The sequence below is a fragment of the Malania oleifera genome, chromosome 8 (genome assembly GCF_029873635.1).
Source record: "Malania oleifera isolate guangnan ecotype guangnan chromosome 8, ASM2987363v1, whole genome shotgun sequence".
Taxonomy (NCBI): Eukaryota; Viridiplantae; Streptophyta; class Magnoliopsida; order Santalales; family Ximeniaceae; genus Malania; species Malania oleifera.
In genome coordinates this window covers 100,254,242-100,281,653 of record NC_080424.1, presented here as the reverse complement: position 1 = coordinate 100,281,653, position 27,412 = coordinate 100,254,242, and the positions used below count along the sequence as shown (strand labels likewise).

The following is a 27,412-nucleotide window of genomic DNA, read 5'->3' as shown; positions in this document are numbered from 1 at the left end:
TACCTACGTTGAAGTGTTGCGCTCTTCTCCCCTAATCTACCCACTTCTTCATCCGCTTAGTAGCTTTCTCCAGGTAGGCTCGTGCAATCTCAGCATTTTGTTTCCATTCTCTGGTGAAGATGTACTCCCTGGGACTCTTTCCTCTATACGGTTCATTCACTGTGTGAGGTAACAGCAGCTGCTAGCTAGTAATAAGCTCAAAAGGGCTCTTGTTGGTTGTTGAGCTCTTTTGGGCATTGAAACAGAACTGCACCATATCAAGTAGTTGCACCTAATTCTTCTGGTTGGCGTTGATGACATGGTGCAAGTACTCTTCCAGTAGCTCATTGAATCTCTCCATCTATCCATCTGTCTGTGAGTGATAACTTGAAGAGATTTCAAGTTGTGAACCGAGGATTCTGAAAATTTCTGTCCAGAAGTTGCTAGTGAATCTCGAGTCTCGGTCACTAACAATGTCTTAAGGAACACCCCAATATTTCACAATATTCTTGAAAAACAACTGTGTTGTCTCCTCTGCCAAATAGTACTTTGGTGCGGCTATGAATGTACCATACTTCGAAAACCTATCTATAATAACAAGTATAGACCCTACATCTCCCACTCTAGGCAGGTTGGTAATGAAGTCCAATGAGACACTTTCCCACAGTTTGGACGGTACTAGTAGGGGCTCCAATAGCCCTGCAATTTTCCTCCGCTCCACCTTGTCTTGTTGGCAAGTGAGACAAGTTCGGGTATAATCAACCACATCATCACGCATGTGCGGCCAATAGTACCCCTGCTTTAGTAAGGCCAAAGTGCGCTGCCATCCTGGATGTCCGGCCCACATGGTATCATGACATTCCTTCAACAATGTCTTCCTCAAATCACCAGCTCGCGGCACAAAGAGCCAGTTACCATGGGTCATCAGCAATCCATCTTCCATCCAGAACTGTCGTGCCTTCCCTTCTTCAGTAAGCTTCATTAAATTCTGCGCAACTAGATCTTTGGCTAAGTTCTCCTTGATGCGCTCCCGCATCATTGTGGTAACAATACTCAAAGTCAAATGTGCTACCATTTATAAGGCCGCCAGCTTGGCCTTCCTACTCAGTGCATCTGTGACTTGGTTCAATCGCCCCGCCTTGTGCTAAAAGGAAAAATCAAATTTTGCCAAGAATTCCTACCATCGGCCCTGCTTAGGTGTCAACTTTGGCTGTGTGAAGGAATGGCTAACACCTGAGTTATTTGTTTTCACCACAAACCTTGACCCAAGTAAGTAATGCCTCCACACACGGAGACAATGTATCACCGCTAGCATCTCCTTCTCTTGAGCTGTGTACTTCCGCTCTGCTTCACTAAGCTTACGGCTTTCGTACGCAACAGGACACCCCTCCAGTAACAAGACTCCTCCAAGGGCGAAGCCTGATGCATCTATCTGTACCTCAAAGGGTTTCATAACATCCGGAAGAGCAAGTACCGGATCTCTCATCATGGCATCCTTCAAGTCATCATAGGCTCCCTGGCACTCCTCTGTCCAGTTCCACCCATGACCCTTCTTCAGTAGTTCTGTCATAGGAGTCGTTCTCCATGAATACCCCTCTACGAACTTCCTGTAGTAGTTGGCAAGGCCAAGAAAGGAACACAACTCCTTCACTGTCGTTGGAATCTTCCATTCTTGAATTGCCCTTACCTTCTCCATATCTATCCTTATATGACCTTGTTCAATCACATAACCAAGGAATTTGATGCTCCGTTGAGTGAAAGAGCACTTCTCTTTCTTCACATACAAACTGTTTCCCTTCAACCTGTCGAACACCTTCCGTAGATGCTCTTTATGTTCCTCCAGAGTGGACTGTAGACAACAATATCATCGAGGTACACCACGACAAACTTGTCAAGGTACTCACGTAAAACCTGGTTCATCAAGGTACAAACACAAGTAGTCTTCGGCTCATCCCCATCAGCAATCCTCACCTGATCGTAGCCTGACCTCAAGTCATGTTTAGTGAAGTACTTGGCATGACTCAACTGATCCAATAAATCAGCAATCAACGGAATAGGATACTTGTTGCACACTATCACCTTGTTGAGCGCGCGGTAGTCTACACACATCCGCAGGCTTCCATCATGTTTCTTTTGAAACAGCACCGGTGCTCCGAATGGTGCTTTGGAAGGGCGAACATATCCCGCTTCCAATAACTCATCAAGTTGCTTCCTCAATTCTGCTAACTCTAGAGGCGCCATCCGATATGGCCCTTTTGTAGGTGGTTTCACTCCTGCAAACAACTCGATCTCATGCTCCACACCCCGTAATGGAGGTAATTTGTGAGGCAACTTATCTGGCATCACCTCCTTGTACTCATCCAACACCACTTGGATGGTCATAGGCACCAACTCTTGGCCTACTTTCATCTACCACCATCGTGGCTAGATATGGCTGCTCTCCCTTTCTCAAACCCTTCTTGAGTTGCATGGCTGAAAGGAACTTCCCATCGTCTCCTTTCGTTGCAGCAGCTTGCACCATGCACGGGTGATCTCCCATCAGACATAGGAAACTAGCCGAAGGCATCAACACTGCCTTCGTCCCCCTTAGGAACTCCATTCCTAAAATGACTGGAAAGTTATCCAATGGCACCGCTGTGAAATTCAAATGACCTTCCCACTACCCAAGCTTCACAGTAACTTGCTTGGCTACTCCCAGAGTAGGCTGGGCTACAGAATTAATTGCTTTCATGCGTCCTGTATCCTTCTCTAAGGATAAGTTGAGTCTCCAAGCTTCGAGTTGCGAAACACAATTATGGGTAGCCCCGGTATCCACCATAGCGCGGGTACTCATACCATTGATTCTCAAGTCCACAAACATTAGCCCTCTGGCTCGTGTAACATTTGGGGCTTTAGCCTACTTTTCCAATGCGCTCACTTGTCGCATTGCACCCATCCTCAGGGTATCATCCTCTTCCCCATCATCTTCCACTGCCTACTCTGCAATGGAAGCCTGTAAAGCATTAAGTGTTGCTGTGTGAGGGCACTCAAAAACTCCATGAGGACCTCGACACAAGTAATACTCAAGTTTACCCTTTCCCTTGGGTGTGTTGAACCCTCGAGACGACGAAGCTTCCTTTGAGGTAGATGCTTTATAGTCGGCTCCCCTACTCTTAGGTTTGCTTTTCTTGAAAGACTTTCCATTATTTCCCTCTCCGCCAAACCCTTTGGACGAAGCAGTATTCTCCCCAGCATAGTTAGTCAAGCATTCTGCAGCAGCTTGTGCAGTAGACAAGTCTTGAACTCTTTGTCTATGAAGTTCAATTCTTGCCTACGGTTTCATCCCCTCTAGAAAATAGAACAACTTGTCCTTCTCCGAAATATCCCCGATATCCAACATCAAAACTAGAAAATTGTTTCACGTATTCCCTGATCGACCCAGTATGCTTGAGGTCTCTCAACTTTTTCCTTGCATTATACTCAACATTCTCAGGAAAGAATTGGGCCTTGAGCTCTCTTTTCAAGTCTGCCCAACTATCAATTACATAGCTTCCATTTTCAATGTCATTGTACTTAGCACGCCACCACAGTTTGGCATCACCAACCAAGTACATGGTCGCAGTATCCACTTTCACCTGTTCTGAGGCCATCCTCATAGCACGAAAATACTGTTCCATATCAAACAAGAAGTTCTCTAACTCCTTGGCATCACGGGCACCCCCATACATCCTGGGTTCCGATACCTTGGTCTTGCTAACTCTAGAGTGTTGGAGGTCCCCACAGCAAGAACCATCAGATTCACCTTTGCATCTAGATCAGCCATCCGAACCTGCAAAGTTTCCACAGTGTGGTGAAAGTCCTCTGACATTTCACTTGTCAAACTTGCTTGATGCTGGTGTGATCCCATCACTTCATCAACAAGTCCCCTCAGTTGGGCCATCTCGTTGGCCATATTGTTGGTTGTTTCTTCAACATGTGCTTCTAGTGCACTGATTCTTTCAGCATTGTTTGGTGTCATGGTCACTTACCAAAGCTTCCCAAATCCGACAATGAAGGTAACTAAATTCTCGTAGCAACTGAGCCTTGACTCTGATTCCAAGTGTCACGGTCTGACTATTTTCACACCCTTGTGAAGGGTCATGCGGCACTAGCTAAAGCACTTTTGCTTAACTAGTCAGCCTATCGTTTACCAACATTCATCCACAAAAAACTTTCATTAGCATTCATTCAAATAGCAGCGGAAACAGTAATCAATTCATGAAAGTTGTGGCAAGCAAGCAATAAACATTGAAGCAAACGTAAACAACACCTCCGTTGACATTGTGTGCTTAGTGAGGGAAACAAGTAGGCTAAAGACATTGACAAAAGCTAGTAAGTTTTACAATGACTGATGAACACTCACCTTCCCCTAAAGAGCTTTCTAGGCTATTTTCACTCTGGCACTAGGAAACATCAAAGTGACTGAGGAGTCATACTGCCTTATTTGGCATACAATGAAATAAATACTGTAAAATAACCCTACACTAGATTTACATGATGGAAACCCATCCCAAACACACGAGGCAAGCAGTCACAGCAAGCATAATGCCCTGAACAAGCTTAGCTCGTGACACCTAGCTTAGTCAAGCCACCAAAACAAACACAAACAACCTAAACTTTGCAGTCCTATATATGCATGATTGTACCTCTATATTTTTTAAGTTGAGTTATAGTGCTATTAACTTTTTTTCTGTTGGATGTAGAGTGTTGAATTGTTGTGCAATAAAGGACCTAATCACAAAAATAGGTCTTTACCTTTATTTAAAATATAGCCAAGTACATCATAATGACCATAATACCCTTACAAACTCTTAGTTACTAACATAGTTATAATACCAAATAACCAAAATGCCCCCCCCCCCCCCCCCACCAAAAAAATCAAGCTGGAGTATAGAGATCATATGCTCCTAGCTTGTTACAAATCAATTTAACCAAAGCACCCTAAACCTTTAGCAGAAAGATCAACAAGTTGGCATTTGAACTTTACATGAATGGTTCCATAAGCTGTTTAACAAATTTCTTCCAAACAAAATGCCAATCAACTCCAATATGCTTCACTCTCATGGAAGATTGGCTTGAAGGCAATGTGAATTGCTTCCTGATTATCACACATCAATTCCACAGGCCAAGAGTGTGGAAACTCAGGTTCCTAATCATGGGAATAGATCTTCGCCTCTATTTAAAATAAATCCAAATACATCATAATGACCATATTACCCTTACTGAATCTTAGTTACTAACATAGTTATAATACCAAATAACCAATAACACTCCCCGCATCAAGTTGGAGCATAGAGTTCATATGCTCCTAGCTTGTGACAAATCAACTTAACCAAAGCACCTCAACCCCCCCCCCCCCCCCCCACAAGCTTTAGTGAACAGATCAACAAGTCGGCATTCAAACTTCACATGAGTGGTTTCAATAAGCTACTTAACAAGTTTCTCTCGAACAAAATGCTGGTCAACTTCAATATGCTTCATTCTCTCATGGAAGATTGGACTAGAGACAATGTGAATGGCTTCTTGATATTACACATCAATTCCATAGGCCAAGAGTGAGGAAACTCAGGTTCTTTCAACATGTTCTTCTAACCAAACCAATTCATATGTGTACTTATATTCTAGCTAAGGATTCAATCAAGCCACAATAGTTTGTTTCTTACTCTTCCAGAATACTAGGTTACTACCAACAAACACACAAACCCTAGATGTGTATAATCCACAATACTAGGTGTCATAGGGTCTAAGTTCACAACACACAAACTTGACACTGCGTGGCACCAAGTGACACACTTGATTAAGCCAATGCACAAACACAATCGTTGGCCAAGTCCTCCAAGTGTATACACTCAAATAAGCATTCACAAAGCAACAAACTTTATAGGAACAACACTTCCCAACCTTTCTCTTATTCAAAGACAAGGAAAATACACTCTAACATGTGCAGGAAACACACAACACATCCATCCTCTATGCCCTATGCCACCCATATGTTAAATTGATACACAGTTGACACTCCCAAGTACCTAGGGTCTGCAGTTGACAACCACAACTCCCTAGGTTGTGCTCGATGCAACCAACAACTACCAACAAGGCTAAAACAAGTAATGCTTAAAAGTAAATGGCTAAAAATTTGCCCAGATGTCCATCCACAAGTTTACCCACTAACCAAGTCTGTCTACCAACCATGCAAGGATAAATTGCCACTAACTACCCTATCTCATCAACATGTCAACAGTGAAAAAAATTGACATTGACACTGTATACTCCCAGTCAACACTTGTGTCTAGCATCGTTTCCCCTTAACCATGACTAGTTCTACGTCCCACCAACAACAAATGTCACTAAGGCACTTAATGTAACAAAGTTAACCATCCCCATGTTAACTGATACCAGCCACTATAAGTAACCTTGTCAAGAACCCTGGCCCCAACCATGTTCACCTCTAACCATGTCAAATATGCAACTTCGCTTCTATGTGCTCCCCCTTTAGCAACATAGTTTAACCAAACAACATGTATCAAGATAATCCATGACAAGCCATCTCAAGCTAATGCCTTGGCACATAGTCTGCCCACGCCATGTGCCTTGGCAATGTCAAGCAACTCAAGGGTCTGGCAAGCCACCTCTACCAGAAGAAACCAACGTCCTTATTGGGAGGCTATCAACATAATTCCTAATTTTTTTCTCAAACTGCCACGAAGTCACATCCCGTTCCCATATAGCTTCAACTTTTGATAAATCTTTTCCACTCTACCAGGTAATGGGTTTCTTCGATTCTTCTTACTTTGTCCCTCAGTTCTATGATCAAGGATTCTGTCAACATCCCTATTGAATTGTTTTCTTATCACTAATGGAGCTCTTTTCGCTTGACTCCTATTCTTGTTTAAGAGATCTACATGGAAAGGCTTTAGGAAGCTCACATGGAAGGTTGGGTGAACCTTCAATTTGTCAAGCAACTCCAATCTGTAAGCAACATTTCCTACCTTCTTCTGAATTTCAAATGGGCCATCATACTTGGGGATCAATGCCCTATGTACTGTCATGCTGCTGATCTTTTTCCATATCAAAGGTGTTAGTTTCAGAAAAACCAAGTCTCCTTCTTGAAATTGAATATCTCTTCTCTTCTTGTCTGCGTATTTTTCATCCTTCGGGCTGCTTTAGACAAGCTATCACTTGCCTCTTCAAGCATCACCTGTTTACGATGAGCTAGTCGATATACAGTAGGACACTTCCCACCGGCATGTTGTACAGGCACCTCATGTTGAGTAAGTGGCTGAAACCCCAAAACCAACTCAAACAGACTCATTGCTATGGAAGAATATTTATGTAAGTTATAGCAAAAGTGGGCAACATCAAGCAAGTCAACCCACAATGAAATCTATGGATACATTTCTTAATCTAAGAACTTGCACTTTAATTGTGTAAGGGTTGTGACATATACCTCCACTTCTTTCCAACTCAAAGCATTAGCCAACTGATTCTGCCTTCCTGGTTTGTGCACTCATTCAAAATCAAACTCGGCTAAAAACTCTAGCCACCGAGCCTACTTTGGTGAGAGTTTCTTCTGAGTGTTAAAGTAAGTGTTGGCCACATTATCAGTCACCACAATGAACCAAGTTCCCAACAAATAATGCATCCAAGTCTCCAAACAATGCACTACTGTAGTCATTTATTTTTCATGAGTGGAGTACAAGATCTCAGCTTCTTTCAATTTCCTACTCTCAAAGGCCACAAGATGTCCTTCTAGCATAAGTACTCCTCCAATGGCTCTGTCCAAAGCATTTGTATGTACGTCAAGAGGTAGATCAAATATAGGTAAATGCAGCATCCATTCTAATGACATTGCTAGCTTCAGGCCATCGAAGACATTTTGGCACTCATCTGTCCATGCCCATTTGTTGTCTTTCTACAATAAATTTGTCAATTAGGAAACTCTTTTTGAGTACCCCTGAATGATCTTCCGATAGTAATTAGCCAAACGTAGAAATGAACATAACGCGGACACCTTTGATGATGCAAGCCACTTAAGGATGGTTTTTTATCTTCCATTCACCCATGCAAACGTGCCCTTTGCTAATCCAATGTCCAAGAACAATACTTCTTGACGACAAAATTCACACTTTTCCTTCTTAACATACAACTACTTTTCCCTCAACTTAGTGGACACTTTTCTCAAGTGTTGCACAAGTTCTTTCAAAGAATTGTTGTAAACAACAATGTCATCCAAATAGATAACAACAAACCGATCTATAAATTCATAAAAAATATTATTCATTAAATTACAGAAAGTTGCAGGGGCATTAGTCAAACCAAATGGAATCACTAGAAACTCGTAAGGGCCATATTGAGTCACGCAAGCTGTCTTTGACTCATCCCCCTCTACAATCCTCACTTGTCAATAGCCTAACTACGAGTCTAGCTTTGTGAAGAATGATGTTTTTTTCCAACCGACTGAACTGTAACTCAACTTTGGGGATCGCATATTTGTTCTTTATCGCAACCTTGTTCAAGGCCTGATAATGTACACACATCTATAGTCAATCGTCCTACTTCTTTTGGAACGAAACCGGAGCACCATAGGGAGCTTTGGAGGGTTGAACGAGTCTTGCACTTAGCGACTCATCCAATTGCTTTCTCAACTTTGCCAACTCAAAAGACCCATTTTGTAAAGAGCTTGTGTAGGTCTAGCACCAAGCATCAATTCTATTTGATGGTTAGTTGCACGTCTAGGTGAGAGAGTTTTTGGGAGTTTTACAGGCATCACATCAAAGAATTCTCCCAAAAACTCTCCAATCACATCAAAACCTTCCACCATCTGGTCTAGTTTGATCTCCATTAGTGTTGCTAAGAATGTGGAATCCCCTTTCCTTAATCCATCATTCAATTGCATGGCTGAGAATGCACCCGTCTTCCTCTTACCACATTTCTTGCTTGGATCCTTATACACTACAGGAACAAAGCAATATGCCTTCTCATTCGAAATTAGGATTCTAGCAATGCGAGGCATTAGCATCACTTTAGCATTCTCCATGCCAAGTATGACATCAAAGTCATCTAATGACACCATCATTAGACTGCATTTTCCTTCCTAAACCTCATTGTTAGGCCAGTGGTGACCATTCCCTATATGGGCTTAGCTTCTAAATTTACAGCCATGATCCGACTTGAATGTTGACAACATCTGAGGCCAAACATTGTCACCTCCTTCCCTTTAACAAAGTTGTGCGTGGCCCCGGAATCCACCATAGCATCAACTTCAACACCATTGATCTTCACATGAACATACAATAGACCTTTTTTAGAGAAGGGAACAACTGCAGTGGGTTGACATGCAAAGGCCCCTCTTCATCTATATCACCATATTTCAAATCTAAGGCTACCAATGCATTCAACTTCTCCTACTTAGTACAACCACAAGCACGGTGAGAACCATTACAGATAAAACAACCAAATTTCTAGGAATATTGGGAAGCATCCTCCTTTTGGTCTAGTTGTGGCCTTCACCTTTAGACTTATCCCGTTTGTCCTTCTTCTCCTTCTCTTCCTTGGCCATAGCGTTAGCCTTGTCTTTCTTTGTCTTAGACTAGGGACCCTTGGTCTTAGCGTTAATTGAAAAATCAACCAAGCAATCTTTTGCTGCAATGGCTGCTAGGAGATCTTTCACTCTTTGCCTACATAGTTCCATCTATGCCCACGATTGTAACCCAGAAAGAAAGTTGAACAACTTGTCTTCCTCTGACATGTTCTTTATGTCCCACATCAAGGAATTGAATTCCTTAACATACTCCCTCACGATTCCGGTCTGCTTCAATTGTTTAAGTGCATCCCATGCAGCCGAAGTTATGTAGCAAGGAAGGAATTGATCTTTCAACTCCTTCTTCAAGGTCTCCCACGTCTTAATTTGAGGTCTACCTGCATTTGCGTCATCCTCTATCTACGTACGCCACCATAATTTAGCATCACTCGACAGATACATTGATGTTATAACAACCTTCTCATTCTCTAGAACATAAGCAACCTTGAAGTATTGTTCCATATCCAACCAAAAATTCTCAAGGTTCTTCACACTGCGCCTTCCCTCAAAGGATTTCGATTCAGGGATCCGAATTTTGTGAGAGGTCTTGCCCCCACTAGAACTTGAGGAGATGGCTCTCTTCACAACAGTGTTTTCACCATCTATCGATCCAAGTCTACCATTCAAGGTTTTTGTAAGGGTCATTATGTCGCTCAACGGCGTTGACATCTTGGCTTCCATAACAACCACGAAAGCAACATGTTGTTGCAATTCAGCCAACTTCTTGGTTAAACACGTTAAACTGCCAATGGGACTACATTGTCAGTCAATAAAAAACCAAGAAAGTTCTCCAACTAATCCAATCGACCCCGCCTGAGTTCGCCATCACTAAACCAGGCTCTTATACCAATTGTCACAGGGTCTAAGTTCACAGCACACAAACTTGACACTATGTAGCACCTAGTGACACACTTGGTTAAGCCAACAACAATCACAATCGTTGGTTTAATTACTGCAAGTGTATATATTCAAACAAGCATTCACAAGGCAACAAACTTTACAAGAGCAACGCCTTCAAACCTTTCTCTTATTCAATGACAAAGAAAATACACTCTAACATATGTAGGAAACACACAACACATCCATCCCCTATGCCCCATGCTACCTATATGTTAATTCAATACACAGTTAACACCCCCAACTGCTTAGGGTCTACAGTTGACAACCTCAATTGTCTAGGTTGTGCTAGATGCAACAAGTCATTTCAAACAAAGCTAAAACAAAATATGCTTAATTAAATGGCTAAAAACATGTCCAAATGTCGACCCACAACCTTACCCACTAACCAAGCATGTCTACCAACCATGCAAGGATAAAGTGCCAAGTAGCTGCCTTGTCTGGTCAAGATCTCAACACTGAAAGCAATTAACAAAAACATTGTAGAATCCCACAAGTCAACACTTGTGTCTAGCATGGTTTCCTAACCATGACTTGTTCTACGTCACAACAGTAGTAAATGTCACTGAGGAACTTGTTGTAACCAATTTAACCATCCAACCATGTTAATCGAAACCAACCACCATAAGCAACCTTGTCAAGGATCCTAGCCCCAACCATGTCCATCCCTAATCATGTCAAGAGTGCAACTTCGCTTTTATGTGCTCCCCCTTTAGCAACATAGTTTAACCAACCAAAAAATATCAAGACAACCCATGACAGACCATCTCAAGCTACTGCCTTAGCACATGGTTTTCCCACGCCATGTGCCTTGGCAATGTCAAGCAACTCAAGGGTCTAACACTAGGCTACTACCAGCACACACACTGTCAAAGGTCAACCCAATCCAATTTCCTAAATATGAGTGTAATACTAATCCTCATACAAGAGGACTTTTCTCGGTGCACATTTGAGGAATTGCAAGAAACGAATGATAGCATCCTAATGGCTTATTCGCGGACAATCTAGGAACTAGCTCACAACATTGTTGCAAAACAGATACATCTAGTCACGTGACATAAGTAATTTAACTTCCAAACAACTCTCCAATATCGTCTAAAGTTAGCCAACAAATTACTCTCATCTATTAGTAATTAACTAGTCAAGTTTGGATCCCAATAACCTTGTCTCATTTAAAAAATCCAAAACATACTTCCTGATGTAGGACAAGAAGCAAGAGCTTGGGAAGATCCTTGTTAGAGAATACTTAAGAAGAATTGGATCAAGGATTGTTGGGTTTAGTTAATAGTTAATTGTGTGTTTAGTTTAATTAATATAGGATTATGTGCATATGGGGGCTTATTTGTAGTATTTGTGTATTCTAGTTGTATCTTTGTAATGTAATGTAGTTTTAGAGGTTTATGAGTAATTTCATATGAAGAGGCTTTCTTATAAAATAGTGTGTGAAAGCCATGTTGTCGCAATTATAGTTGAATTTGAAATTGAAGTGAGCATATGAGTTCCCCCTTGTATCTCCTCTCTCCTCCCTTCCCCTTCCTTCCTCTCTTCAATTTATTCTAATCTCTCCCATGGCTGCAGATCCTTGATGCTGCTCATGCAGCCTGCATCACTTCCTCTGCAACGAAATGGTCCCTATACAAGATTTCAATGCTTCCACAGTTAAGATATATTTTAACAAACCCAAATCTTTATTTTGAAACTTTCTCTAGCGAAACATCTTCAAACCCTAAATATCCTAGTCACTATTACTAGTAATCACAATGTCATCTACATATACAATCAGCAAAATCCTACAAGTGGCAGTATCATGATAGAATATATAATGATCTACCACACATTCCTAAAGATCAAACTCAAGCACAATAGCACTGAACCAACCAAACCATGCTCTGGGAGATTGCTTCAAAACATATAAGTATTTCTTAACACACTAAAGGTTTGACTCTCCTTGAACAACAAACTAAGGTGGTTGCTCCATATAGACCTCTAGATGACTATCATGTAGGAAGACATTCTTCACATGATGCAAAGACTAATGACATGTGGTGATTAAGGAGATGAACAATTTGGTGATTGGGGAGAATGTGTCAAGAGTAATCCAAATCATACACCCTGAGTATATCCTTTAGCAACAAACGTACCTTCAAAGTCACAAAACCATCAAGATTGAACTTCACGACATACACCTAGCAACACCCAACCACAAACTTATTAGGAGGAAGAGGTACCAATTCACAAGTGTGATTATCCTAACACACACATCTCTTTAACCATTGCAATCCTCCAAATAAAATAGGTTAAGGTTTCACAAATAGATTTAGGAAGAGCAACATTGAATAGAGTACTAATAAGACAATGATACAAGGGTGGGAAGAAGTCATAGCAAACAAAATTAGAGATTGGACGTTGGGTCCAAGTAGACATGTTAAATGGGTGGGTATGGGTCAAAATGGATAGGGTTATTTATGACCCATTGACCCATTTATATAAAATATTTGACCCAATTCTAACCCATATTCATTTAGACATGGGTCAATAAATACCCATTTAATTTTAAAGCATACAAAATCAATTGTTGAATACCGACTAAAACTTAGAACTATCTTCAAACATTATCATGTCACAACTTACCGCCATCTTGGCAGGTTATTCGATCCATTACTCGATTTAAAAATATCTATGTAATTACACAAATTATGTACATGCATACCTTGATATTAATTGGTTTGCATAACCGAATCGATTCAATTGAATATGCTCATTGTTCATAATCACATAATTACATACATATTTGAAACGATGTGTCAATAATTACAAAATTATGTAAAGATTTACGAGTTATAGTATTAATTACATAATAAATTATATAGTTTAATTTCAAATGATAATTATAGCAAATACTACAATTACAGGTCAATACAATTATAGACATACCTTAATCAATGAGTTACGTAATTACATACATGCATGCATGTATATTAATTGGTTTGCATAACCGAACTCGACCAATTACTTACACTCATAATTGCATAATTACGTACATATATACTTAAACCAATGTATCCACAATTACAAAATTATGAATATAGATTTCCGAATTATAATATTGATTTCATAATCAATTATATAGTTTAATTTTAAGAGGTAGTTGTAACCAATAATAATGATTACGCACATAATTATAAATCATGGATATATCTTAATCAATCAATTATGTAATTACGTACATATATGCATGCATATCAATTGGTTTGCATAAACAAATCCAACCAATTGTATATACTCATAATTGCACAATTACGTACACTCATATTTAAAATATACCAATTATGTACATATAATTACGTAAGTACTTGCATATTTGAACCAAACTATTAACAGATTACAAAATTATGCACACAAATATACAAATTATAGAATTCATTACAAAGTTATGAATTTTAATTTCAAATGATATGCAGAACTAATACTATAATTACATATTTATATAATCACGGAGATATCTAAATCGAATCAATTACTTAATTACATACATACATGCATATTAATTGATTTGGAAAACAAAACCAAATCAAATCAAATATGTACATACATAATTGCGTCATTACGTACATATTCAAATGGAATTATCCATGATAATAAACTTGTGTTCATACATTTTCAAATTTAATTATATAATTACATAATTATGAACATATTTAAATTGAACCAAAAATGTATACATATGAACCAAACCAATTGTATACATTCATAATTGCCCATAATTACAAAATTATGTACATAGATTTTTGAGTAACGGTATTAATTATATAATTATGTAATTTAATTTCAAATAATAAGTATAGTCAATAATTAATATAATTACATACCAATAAAATTACAGACATATCTAAATTGAACCAATTATGCAAACTACGTACATGCATGCATATTAATTGGTTTGAAAAATCAAAGTAAATAAAATTACTTGCAGATACATAATTGTATAATTACGTACATATTGTAACTAAATTGTCCATAATTATAAAATTATGCATGTCGATTTCTTAATTATAATATTAATTACATAATTATATAGTTTAATTACAAATAATGAGTATAGACAATACTATAATCACATACCAACATAATTACGGACATGTATAAGCCGAACCAATTATGCAATTACGAACATGCATGAATATTAATTAGTTTGAAAATCAAGTCAAATTATGTACATAGTTATATAAATATTTAAATATATGTACGATGGAGTAATGACTAGTGTAAAGACTATAGATGGAGAAACTAGAGAATTTCCAATTACCATAGGTGTACATCAAGGATCTGCTTTGTGTCCTTATCTTTTTGCTTTAGTGATGGACCAATTGACTAAGAGTATTCAAAAGGAGGTTCCATGGTGTATGTTGTTTGCAGATGATATTATATTAATTGACGAAACTAGGGATGGAGTAGAGGCTGAGTTAGAATTATGGAGAGAAGCTTTGGAATCTAGAGGCTTTAAGATAAGTAGAAATAAAACAGAATATATGAAATGTAATTTTAGTAATGATAGGAGGAATTTTGGAGACAAAGTTAAACTTGATGATGAAGAAATAAATAGCACTTGCAGATTTCGATACCTTGGATCTATTATGCAAGCTGAACTAGAAATTGAAGATGATATAATGCATAGAGTTGAAGCAGGTTGGGTAAAATGGAGAAGTTCTTCAAGTGTTCTATGTGATCGTAGAATACCCTTAAAATTGAAAGGGAAGTTTTATAGGACAGCTATAAGACCAGCTATGCTATATGGATCAGAATGTTGGGCGACGAAGAAACATAATATCCAAAAAGTAAAAGTTGCCGAGATGAGGATGCTTAGATGGATGAGTGGTATAACATTGAAAGATAAATTAAGGAATGAACATATTCGTGGTAAGTTAGGTGTAGCTCCTATAGAAGATAAGATAAGGGAAGGACGACTCAGATGGTATGGACACTTGCAACGTAGGCCTTATAGTGCACCTGTGAGGAAGAGTGACTTAGTTACTGTGGGGGGCAGTAGAAGGGGTAGGGGTAGACCTAAAATAACTTGGGAGGAGATAGTGAGTAAGGATTTAATATCTTTGAATCTATCAAAAGAAATGGTCCATGATCGCATAAATTGGCGGAAAAGGATTCATATAGCCGACCCCACTTAGTGGGACTAAGGCTTGGTTTTGTTTTGTTTTTTATGTAGGAATTCAAATTATAATATTAGTTATTTACTTGTAGTATTTTTTAAATGAGATAAATTAAATAGATTAATCAAGGTTGGAAATTTAAATGGGTTGATGGGTTAAGCAGGTACACCCATTTAACCCATTTAATAAATGGGTCAAAATGTGTCACCCATTTATGACCCATACAATTATATATGTGTACCCTAACCCTTTTATTTATCATGGGTATGGGTGGGTTAATGGGTATGGACAATAACTGCCACCACTAGGTCCAAGTGTGTTTACGTTTCCAGATAATTGTAGGAAGATCAACATCTTGGGAAACTAGATAATTCGACAAAGAACCTTCAAATTAGGATGATCCAGGCAACTAGAAGGGTTCAAACTAGATGAAGATGTAGGATGATGATCATGGTAGGTTGGGTAGAGGAAGGGACTCATTAAGATGAGTAGGAATCAAGGAAACAATAGTATGGTGTAGACTCAAAGGTAGGAAAATAGCAATGATATCCCTTTTGAGTACACAATGTCCCAGAAAATACATTTGATAGCACGATGAACCAACTTATGCACTCTAGAAGATAATTAATAGAAAAAGGACACACTCAAATATACGGGGAGGTAACGACAATAAAGAATTGAATATAACAAAGTATGGTATTTTACCACTAAGAACAAGGGATGGCATTTTGTCAATAAGAGAGCAAAGAATGAACATAGCATCACTCCAAAACACTTAAGACACATTACCTAATTCAATAGGGTATAAGTGACTTCAAGGATAAGTCTACTTTCCCTCTTTGCAACTCTATTTTGTTGTGGAATGTGGGCACAAGATGGCTCATGATTCATACTAGACTTAGTCATATAAGTAATAAATTGGGTAATGAAGTAATGCTTTGACATTATCATTACAAAGAATTCAAACTGATAAATCAAATTAAGTATATCTCTGAAGAAAAGAGAAATAACTCAGAATGATCCTTTATTAAATATAACCAAGTCATATTGGAGTAGTCATCTACAAAAGTGACAAAGTACCAGAAAAACCTCACTTTGACACAACTTGACTAGGACTCCTAACATCAAAATGGAAAAACATGAAAGGACTTACTACCCGTTTATTGATTCAAAAAGCAAATGGAACACAATGATGCTTCCCTTAAAAAGACTCACATTTAAGACAAGACTGAAAACTCAAATAAGAACCAACTATTTTAACTTTTCCAACAAAGGGTGACCAACTTGATAATGAATTTGAAGTAGTGCATTGGTAGCAATATAGGTAGTAAAAGGAGATAGCGACTCAAAGTAGTAAGATCCACTGGCCTTATGGCCTCTACGAAGTGTATTCCTTTCCTTCAAATCTTGAATGAAAACAATAGTGTGGAAAGAATGTCATAGAACAATTAAAATAGATTTTGTAATTTGCTAACTAACATGGGATTAAAGGGAAACTTAGGAATATACAAAGCAAAAGAAAGAGATAAGGAGTTGGATTTACTATCTTTATTCCCTTAACGGTAGTTATGGATCCATTAACAAGGATAACAAGTAAGACCTTAAAATACTCGAAGCTAGAAAAAGATATTGGTTACAAGTCATATGGTTAGTAGCTAGTGAATCTATAACCCAAGTACTAGCAGGAAAAGCAATAGACAACGAGAAAGTTGAGGTTACCTATATAGGTAAGAGATGCAATGGGAAGAGAAGTTTGGGATACCAGATACTGCAAGTACTTTGAATACTCTTCCTATGATACAGATACATTAAGTTCCACACTTGCGGAAACAGGTAAAGTGGAATGTGTTATGACCGCATTCGCATGCATGGGAATTTACCATGAAGATCCCAAAACTAATTAATTGTATGGCCTCCTTGTTCACAATGAATACACCTACTTAGGGGGCCTCCGCCACATCCTTGCCTTCGCCACAACTACTCAAACTACCTAGAGAACTTTGTGAATGTTGAAACCCATAACCAACTAGTGTAACAAAAATACTCTTCTCAAAGTGATGTCGAAACATCAAAGCAAGGAGTGAGGAATGAGTGTTGGGGGAAGCACAAAAGATATAAGAATAAACATTAGCAAATGATGGCAACTCTGCAGTACCAAGCACCTGGGATTGGACTGCTTCAAACTCAGGTCCCAAACCCACTAGGGCTCCAAGAACTATCATCAATTGCCTCTGTTTTTGCATCCCATGGACATTGGATGTTATTGGTTGCACGATGTTGAGTTCCTCATGGATGTCTTTCATCTCTATGAATCATTTTGTTACACTCTTTGTCTCCTTGTTGTAGCTGCAAGTACTCCATGGAGAGATCGTGTATACAAGTAATAGTACTTGAACACAAAAGCTTGATATAATCCCAAATCTCCTTGCATACATGTAGATTCATGCACATTTGTGCAATTTGGGGTTACATCAAGTTACAAAATAGGGAGACAATCAATGCATCTTCCGAAGCCCATATTTCTTTCCTTTTGTTGTCATTGGGCTCATATTGTGACAAGCGTTTAGATTTGCCTAAGCCTTTAAAATATATCTTGATAGCCTTATACCACTGCACATAATTATTTCCATTGAACTTCTCAGTCGCTATCTGCAGCAGTGATGAAGGAACATACTTTCCCAGATGTGGGGACTCCATCCCAACACTCATAAACAACTGAAATAAGACCACCTGACCAACAAGGGACAAGGTCAACAACTGGAACAACCACAAACAATGTGAACAACTGGAACAACCACAAACAAGGTGAACAACTGAACACAAGTGGGTCGCAAACAAACTAGCATGACACTGTCACAGCATTGAGGAATTCAGCTACCACTAACGCACAACTCCAACAGCACTAAACAACCATTAACAAAGTGCCATGAGCGAACAACAAAAAAAGTTTAGAACTTTGAGCAAAAGACATTCCCACAACTTCATATTATGGATACAAGTCAAGTGGGAACAAACCGAGGCAAAAACAAGGCTTATGAAGCCTCACACACTGACGCATGGACTTGGAGCAGTTGACCTTTGACCACGCATGGGGCCACGTGGATGGTCCATTGGCAAAGAAATTTTAGGTGGTTCTATATCAGCAAGGTCTGTGAGTAACTGCAAGGTTGGTTTTGCAAAATCTAAAGGGATTCTTATGGTTTTGATTTGGCAGTGGCATCCAGCATTTTCAGCAACTGTTGTGTTTTTCCAGAAAAGGGATTTGGTGGTGTAGAGGATTCTCCTACAGTGGCAAGCATACATAGGGTTATGAGGTTTAGGGCTTGGTTGGGCGGTGGCTGACCACTTAGGGTTTAGGTCTCGAGATCATGCTCTCATATCATGTTAAAAGTGTTGCGTAAAATGGAAGACCTAATCCCAACAATAGGGTTCCTCTTCTATACATAATATGGCCAAGTACATCATAATGACCATAATACCCTCACTAAAACTTAATCACTAAAATTGTTATAATACTAAATAACCAATAACATCATATAATCAAATATCAATCTCATCTCTCCTTCCCCTTTCATGTTATTCAATATTTAATAAGTCAAACATAATTGTTATATGTTACTAAAAGCTCACGGTAAATATACAAAACTCAACAGTCTCTGAAAAGCAAACCTAAGTCTCTGAAAAGCAAACCTAAGTACCTACCAAATTTGAACAGGATAACCATACAAATTTTCACTTGAACTATTAATCTGAATGGACCTTTGATACATAAAATATTACAGATTTATATGTAAAAGCCTAAATATTGGAAACTCAACACATTGTCTGATAAGCAAGACTAGAACACCTACATAGGATAACAGCATGTACATAGACTGCTTTTTACCAGAAATATTTACTTCAACAAACCTTCAGTAGTGCAGGAATTGGTTGCTAAACTTTCTATAGATTCCCCTCCACTGTCATCCAGAATGCCTGTATCCAAAGTTCCACTTGCCTTGATATCATAGCAGCGATTACATCCTTCGTCCTGCTGCTCAGAGGAAGAAGACTGCTTCACTAAAGAAAGCTTGCAAAAGTGGTAAGAATTTGTCTTGATCGTAACAGAAGGTGTCCTGTAGAGGATAAAAGCCTGAATATAAAAACTTCTCCCGTGATAAAACCTAACTCTTACCAAGAGAAAAGACATGAGACAAGTTGCAAAAATATTCATGAAGCATTGTTTAATCGAATCTCAAAACTGGGCAACTCTGAATAAAAAGCAAGATAAAGCCACTAAGTTATATTCAGATTAAATAAAATTAAATTTGGTTTAATGGAATTCCCAAATTAAATAACTCCGTATAAAAAGCAAGAGAAGGCCATTGAGTTTATATTTTAATTAAACAAAATGAAACATTTTTTTCCCTAGCTCCCTGGAACCTTACATATGAAATTATGAATGCCTTCTCCATAACGAAGGATCGCTGCAGCTCTGTATTGTCTCTTCAAATTATAGCAACTCCCTAAACATCTTAAATGGGCATATTAATCAGAGCATCAAAATTTTTAGCTAAGCTATTAATCCTCTCATCGATCAAGCGCATGCATAAAATATTACCAAAACAGTTATGATAAAAATGAAGTTGTGTTTGGAAGTATGAATTTCAAGCCTTGGATTTTTATTTTTATTTTTTTGAACAATTTTCTATTGCATTTTCTCTAAGTCCACATAAATCCAAATTCAAGCTCCCAAACATGAGGTGAGCATATTTACATGCTGTAGGAGTTGCTATTTGAAACTAGCTAATAGGCTCAAGAAGCACTCTCTTGAAGCATCTAAACAGGCCCAGCAGTCCTCACAGTAACACAAAAGCAGCAGACACCATGTCAGCACAAAATGCCACATATGAATAATCCTACTACTTGTCATTATCATGTGAGGTAAGCAAAATGGTTTTACCTGGCCAAACTTCCATCTTCAATATCCCAACACTTCACAGTTCCATCCCTACCCTGGCTAAATGCATTGCAACATATACAGTTAAAAACACACAAGGATTTTTTTTCCAACTCATGGTGTAGAATGAATAGAATCTTGCTATGCAGGTTCATAACTCATGAAATATTAAAGTAACAAGAGAACACCTGACAAATTTGTTATTTCCAATTGAAGGACTAGCAGCAACACAAATAATCCCATGTGCAGCACTGTGCACCCTGTTGTCAAATGCACATGATGAAAAAGGATCATAATAGGCATGAGGACCCCAAACGCAATTCAATCCATGTCAATTGAAAGAATGATATATTTTTTGCAGAATAAAAATGTTGAGGTGCCTACCAAGCTGATGATACTGTCCGATGTTTGACCATGTCCCAAATACGCAGCTCACCATCTGCTGCGCTGCAAATCAGATCATCATATGAATAAAATCAAACAAATGAAAATTCTGACTGTATTTCTTAGGGGGGGAAAAAAGATCTATATGCTGAATTTCTACCCAGTAAATAGAAAGGGTTTGGATGGATGGAAACAAACGTCCATGACAGAAGCACGGTGGCCTCTTAGAACTGCCACAGGATCAGGCGGCGGCCTCTTGCTCATTCTTAATTAGAATTCTGTCATAATAGCACAATTGTCAGCAACCAAACAAAACACAGCCTATTGACTTGCTCATATTTGTCTCTCTATTTATACTGAATTATACATGCTGCTACATCTCTGGGCTGCCAAACGCCAAATATAATATATTTCAAACAACAGATGTGTATGATAAAAATAATACCTTAAGGAGTGTTAATCTTAGTAGCAGAAAAGTAACAGCAGCAGAATAAAAAGCTGGAGTTGGCAGTAACAGCAAGCAGTTAGATGTTTGTTTGTTTTGGCTGTTACAGTTATTTTAGTTATCAAGATGTTAGTTTAGTTATTAGATTGTTGAGTTTTCTATTGTAAGTTGGCTGTATATATATCTTTGTAAGTTCTCGATTATACAATAATAATAAGTGAGCAATACACTGTAATGCAGTACAAGAAAATTTTACATGGTATCAGAGAATTGAAGAATTCTTGATTTCGAGCTTCTTCAAGATTTTCAATGGCGTCCGCTACTGGTTCATCGCAGACAACATCTACTTCTAATTCTTCGCAATCTGTGCCCAATTCAAGCACAGCAGTGGCAGATGAATATGCTAATAATCCTTACTTTCTTCCTGCGAATGAGAATCCAGGTTTTGTTCTTACCTCTCAACCTCTTACAGGTTCAGAAAATTATATGAGTTGGGCTAGATCAGTGTTCTTGGCCTTGAGTTCCAGGAACAAGTTTGGATTCGTGAATGGCTCAATCACAGAACCAGATCCTTCTTCTCCATTATTCAATTCTTGGAGTCGCTGCAATACTACAGTTCTTTCTTGGCTAACCAATTCTCTAAGTATGGAATTCAAAGCTAGTGTGATGTATATCAATAATGCAAAGGATTTGTTTTTTGATATTAAGGATAGACTTTCACAAGGTAATACACCACAATTGTTTGAACTTGAGAAAGAAATCTCTCATCTTTCACAAGGTTCACTCTCGGTAAGTTCTTATTTTATAAAGTTCAAGACTTTATGGGATGAGTTTGTCAGCTATCAGCCATTTACCATCTGTTCTTGTGCTTGTATTTGTGGATCCAAGGCTTCTCAATTGGATGCCCAGCACATGGAACATGTTTTCAGGTTCGAGATGGGCTTAAATGATAGTTATAGCAATCTTATTGGTCAAATACTGTTAATAGAACCATTTCCTTCATTGAGCAAAGTTTGCTCTTTGGTTCTGCAAGAAGAAAAGAGGAGAAACATTGGTCATGGTATCACAGGTTATAATCTTGAAGCAACTGCTGCTGCGATGTTTGTTAACCACAACAAAGGACAATTTCAGCATTTTAATGGTAGTAAAGGAGGAGGGCATTCTAAGAAAGAAAGACCAATTTGTACCTATTGTGGTTTAACAGGTCATATAGCTGATAAATGCTATAAGCTTCATGGTTATCCTCCAGGGTACAAACTTAAAGGAGGAAACAAAATTATGGCTAACCATGTAACTGGTTCGTTGCCTCAAATTGGTCTTCAATCAGAAATCATGCCTCGGGCACAACAGCCTTCATCAAATAATTTTGGTGGTTCTTTGCAGTCAAATTTTTCACAACAGCAGCCTTCCTTGGCACAATGTCCAATTACTCAGGCTCAATGTGAGCAGTTGCTTGCCTTTTTGAAAATTCATTCAACAACTGGATCAGGATTTGGTACTTAAGCTTCTCATTAGGCTACATCTGTCTCGGCACCTATTGCATCTTCTCAATCCTCTTTCAATGCTTGTAGCAGTTCTACTCCTTATTCATCTAATTTTTCAGGTAACTCCTTTTGGTTTCAACCAAATCTATCTCATATTTTCTGCTCAATCTGTTCATACGCATGACTCTAAATCCAATGATTCGATCATTGATACTGGAGCCACTGACCATATGGTCCATTTTGTCTCTCAGCTGACTTCTGTTACTTCCATTGTACAAACTTATGTCTATTTGCCAAATGGGGAAAAAGGCCTTAGTCACACAGATAGGCACAGTACAACTTTCTTCTACTCTCATCCTCACCGATGTTCTATGTGTTCCTACCTTCAGTTTCAATTTGATTTCAGTTAGTAAACTTACCAAAAATCTTTATTGTGGCCTTACATTTATTGGTAATTGCTGTTTCATTCAGGACCTCGCTCTATGGAGCACGATTGGACTGGGTAAAGAACACAATGGGCTGTATTTGTTGCAAGATTCTGCTATGCTTACTGCTTTTGCTGTCAATAATACTCATGCTGGTCATTCTTCTTCAGCGTTGTGGCATAATAGGCTAGGTCATCCTTCTTATTCCAAGTTTTCTTTGCTTAAAGATGTTCTTGATGTAAATATTTCCAATAAACCAGAATTTGTGATGTTTGTCATTTCTCTAAACAGAAAAATTACCTTTTGCTTGTAGTAGTAATGTTTCAAATAAACCTTTTGAGCTAATACATTGTGATCTATGGGGTCCTTTTCCTACTTGTACTCTTGAAGGTTTTAGATATTTTTTATCGATTGTGGATGATTTCACTAGGTGTACTTGGGTTTATCTTGTTAAGCAAAAATCTGATACTCAGTAGTTTCTTCTTCCTCAATTTGCTCTTTGGTTAAAACACAATTTAATGCCACAATTCAGACCATCAGGAGTTACAATGGCACTGAATTTATTCTTAAAAATTTCTTTCATACAAATGGAATTTTGCATCAGTTAAGTTGCGTTGATACTCCTCAACAAAATGCAATTGTTGAGAGGAAGCATCAACATATACTCAATGTTGCAAGAGCATTGTTATTTCAATCTAAAGTGCCATTGAGCTACTGCGGTGATTGCATATTGACTGCTGTTTATTTACTCAACAGGATTCCTTCCAAATCTTTAGGTAATAAGAGTCCTTTTGAGCTTCTTTTCAGCAAGCCTCCTTCTTACTCTCATTTAAAATGTTTTGGTTGTTTATGTTTTGCTTCTACTCTCTCTCACAATAGGCACAAGTTTGCTCCTAGGGCTAGAAAGTGTGTGTTTCTAGGCCACCCTCATGGTATTAAAGGATATAAGCTTTTGGATATTGAAACTAATTCTGTTTTCATATCCAGAGATGCTCAATTTTATGAACATATCTTTCCTTTTGAAAAATCTGTTAACCCTTCTATTTCTTATTTGGATAATTTTGTTTTCCCTCATTCTACATTTGGTTCTTCTAATCTTAATTCTGTTCTTGTTTCTCCTTCTATTTCTTCACAATCTACTGTTTCTCACTCCACTTTACCTACAGATTCTGAAAACCATAGTTCTTCCATTGAACATAATTCTTCTAACCTTGATTCAGAAAATCCTAATTCTTTAGCAAATATTCCTTTTAACCTTGATTCTATAGATACTTCATCCTCTCCTTCTATTCTTCCTATTCCTTCTTTACGAAGGTCTGTTAGATCTCATCATCCTCCTTCTTACTCATCAGATTATTCTTGTAAGCTTGTAAGTAACAAACTTGCTGCTGGTTTACCATATGATATTTCTACTGGTCTAAGCTACTCTCACCTTGGCCCCCCTTTTCATTCTTTTGTCATGGCTGTTAATTCTACACCCTCAGAACCTGCTTCCTTTCATCAAGCAGTTCAGTTTTCTGAGTGGAGAGAAGCCATGGACAAAGAGATTGCTGCTTTGGAACTTAATAACACATGGACTCTTACTACATTACCTCCTGGTAAATATCCCATTGGTTACAAATGGGTGTACAGAATTAATTATCATCCCGATGGTTCCATTGAAAGGTATAAGGCTCATTTGGTTGCCAAGGGTTTCACTCAAAAACTTGGCTTAGATTACTCAGACACCTTTTCCCCTGTTGCCAAGTCGGTTTCAGTAAGGATAGTGCTTGCTTTAGCTGCTATGAAAAGGTGGTATTTACATCAACTTGATGTTAATAATGCTTTTCTTCATGGGGAGTTAATTGAGGATGTATACATGTCTCTTCCACTAGGCTTTCACAGCAAGGGGGAGCATCTTGTTTGCAAATTAAATAAAAGTCTTTATGGACTTAAGCAAGCTTCAAGGCAGTGGTTTGAGAAATTTTCTACCACAATTTTGCAGATGGGATTTGTTCAATCAAAGTCTGATTATTCATTGTTCACTCACACATCTGGTTGTTCTTTCACAGTGCTACTGGTTTATGTAGATGATATTTTGATTACCCGTAACAATCCTACTTGTGTTGATTATTTGAAGCATGCTCTTGATGCCAAATTTGGTTTGAAAGATCTGGGATCACTACGATATTTTCTAGGCCTTGAAGTAGCCAAAACTGATGAAGGAATTAGCTTAAATCAGAGAAAAAATGCATTGAAAATTCTGAATGCTACAGGTTTTATTGGCAGCAAACCTGTTAGATTTCCTATGGAACAAAACTTGCGATTGTCCAAGTATGAAGGTAAACTACTTGCTGATCCAGCTCAATATAGAAGGTTAATTGGTAGATTGTTATACTTAACTCTAACCAGACCAAACATTACCTATGCTGTGCATAGGTTAAGCCAATTTGTATCTCAACCTAGGGAACCTCATCAGCTTGCAGCCAACAGAGTACTTCAGTATATTAAAGGTTCACGAAGCAAAGGAATTTTCTTTCCAAGCAATTCAGAGCTGCATATTAAGTCTTTTTGTGATGCAGATTGGGCCGGTTGCCTAGACACACGAAGATCTTTAACTGGCTATGCTGTTTACTTAGGTGAGTCATTGATATCTTGGAAATCAAAGAAGCAAGGAGTGGTTTCAAGATCCTCAGACGAAGCTGAGTACAGAGCTGTGGCAAGTGCAGCTTGTGAGATTACTTGGGTGTTACAATTGCTTAAGGATTTAAAAATTGAACATCCAAAGCCAGCTATGTTATTTTGTGATAATCCTGTATTTCACGAAAGAACAAAACATATTTAAGTGGATTGTCACTTAGTGAGAAACAAGATTGTGGAAAGCATAATAAAAACTCTTCATATTGCAACAAATTCTCAGGTAGCTGATATATTCACCAAGGCTTTAGGCTTCTCTTCCTTTTCAAGGCTATCAGAAAGGTTGGGATTGAAGGATATTTTTGCTCCAAGACAAAGTAAGTCAGCTTCTTCAATGCAAGTCACAAAGATTACAAATTGTGACTTGAGGGGGAGTGTTAATCTTAGTAGCAGAAAAGTAACAGCAGCATAATAAAAAGCTGGAGTTGGCAGTAACAGCAAGCAGTTAGCTGTTTGTTTGTTTTGGTTGTTACAGTTATTTTAGTTATCAAGACGTTAGTTTACTTACTAGATTGTTGAGTTTTTTATTGTAAGTTTGCTGTACATATATATCTTTGTAAGTTTTCGATTATACAATAATAATAAGTGAGAAATACACTGTAATGCAGTACAAGAAAATTTTACAAGGAGAAAGGATGCCATAACCTGAATTGCAGCACTTAAGGATGACTTATAATGATCGAATTGCACTTTCTTAAACCATTATTTAAGAACAAACACTCCAATGATGAAAAGTGACGATCCAATTAACTAATTTCATGCTAATTTATGTTTCCACCTCGAGGAAAACAACTTACAGATTGCTGCAACCAGACCCCAAAATTGTTGCAACTCTGCTTGGAAGTTGGAACGTTGGGTTTTGCTATCGCTCGTTGGAAGGTCTAAAAGCACGGATGAATGCCTCTTACGAACCCAATTCTGTACTCCTATCCCAACCACGCAGTTCAAGAAATCATAACAGAAGTTGAATCTTTCCACTCAGCTCTCTCGAAAACAAAAAGGAAAGATCAATAATCTACAAACGCATAAGACGCCTAAATCTCCTCAAAGGAAAGAGGACAAACTTCCAATAGACCCTCCAAACGTCGTGCCAGCGCCGCTGTTCTTCCGGCGGATGCAACTTTGGGAGTTCAATGGCGCGAACCGGGGCGTTTTCGTTTGGGGTTTAACCAGCTTCCCACAGGTTGCAATAAATATTTGATTTAGGTAGCATTTGGTTCTTAAGAGTTTAATTTATTGATAATGACATTATAAAATAAAAAACTTATTCAATTAATTTAATATTAAATAATAACATTATAAATATGTGTATATTTTTTATTTTTGAATACATTAAGCTTCATATAAACTAAAGGGGAACTATACAAACACAAATCCAAAGCTTTACAACACTATTACTCTACCATATATCTTCCAATCTTTA

The 27,412-nt window shown here is 38.2% G+C and overlaps 1 protein-coding gene across 2 annotated transcripts in view; it reads right to left on the bottom strand.

Moving 5' to 3' along the window:
• The window catches only part of LOC131162360 (protein DECREASED SIZE EXCLUSION LIMIT 1), a 44,576-nt gene extending 17,394 nt beyond the window's left edge, over positions 1-27,182 (bottom strand). Inside the window, exons 1-7 of one of the 2 annotated variants that reach the window (XM_058118739.1) lie at positions 27,054-27,164; positions 26,787-26,915; positions 21,120-21,237; positions 20,960-21,022; positions 20,764-20,835; positions 20,579-20,635; positions 19,546-19,751 (exon numbers count right to left, since the gene is read on the bottom strand). In XM_058118739.1, the coding sequence (XP_057974722.1) occupies positions 19,546-19,751; positions 20,579-20,635; positions 20,764-20,835; positions 20,960-21,022; positions 21,120-21,223 (502 nt within the window). In that variant the 5' untranslated portion in view covers positions 21,224-21,237; positions 26,787-26,915; positions 27,054-27,164. Of the gene's footprint in view, positions 1-19,545; positions 19,752-20,578; positions 20,636-20,763; positions 20,836-20,959; positions 21,023-21,119; positions 21,238-26,786 lie in introns of both variants that reach the window. The other variant, XM_058118740.1, reaches the window with a different exon arrangement.
• Between the last annotated feature and the right edge of the window lie 230 nt (positions 27,183-27,412).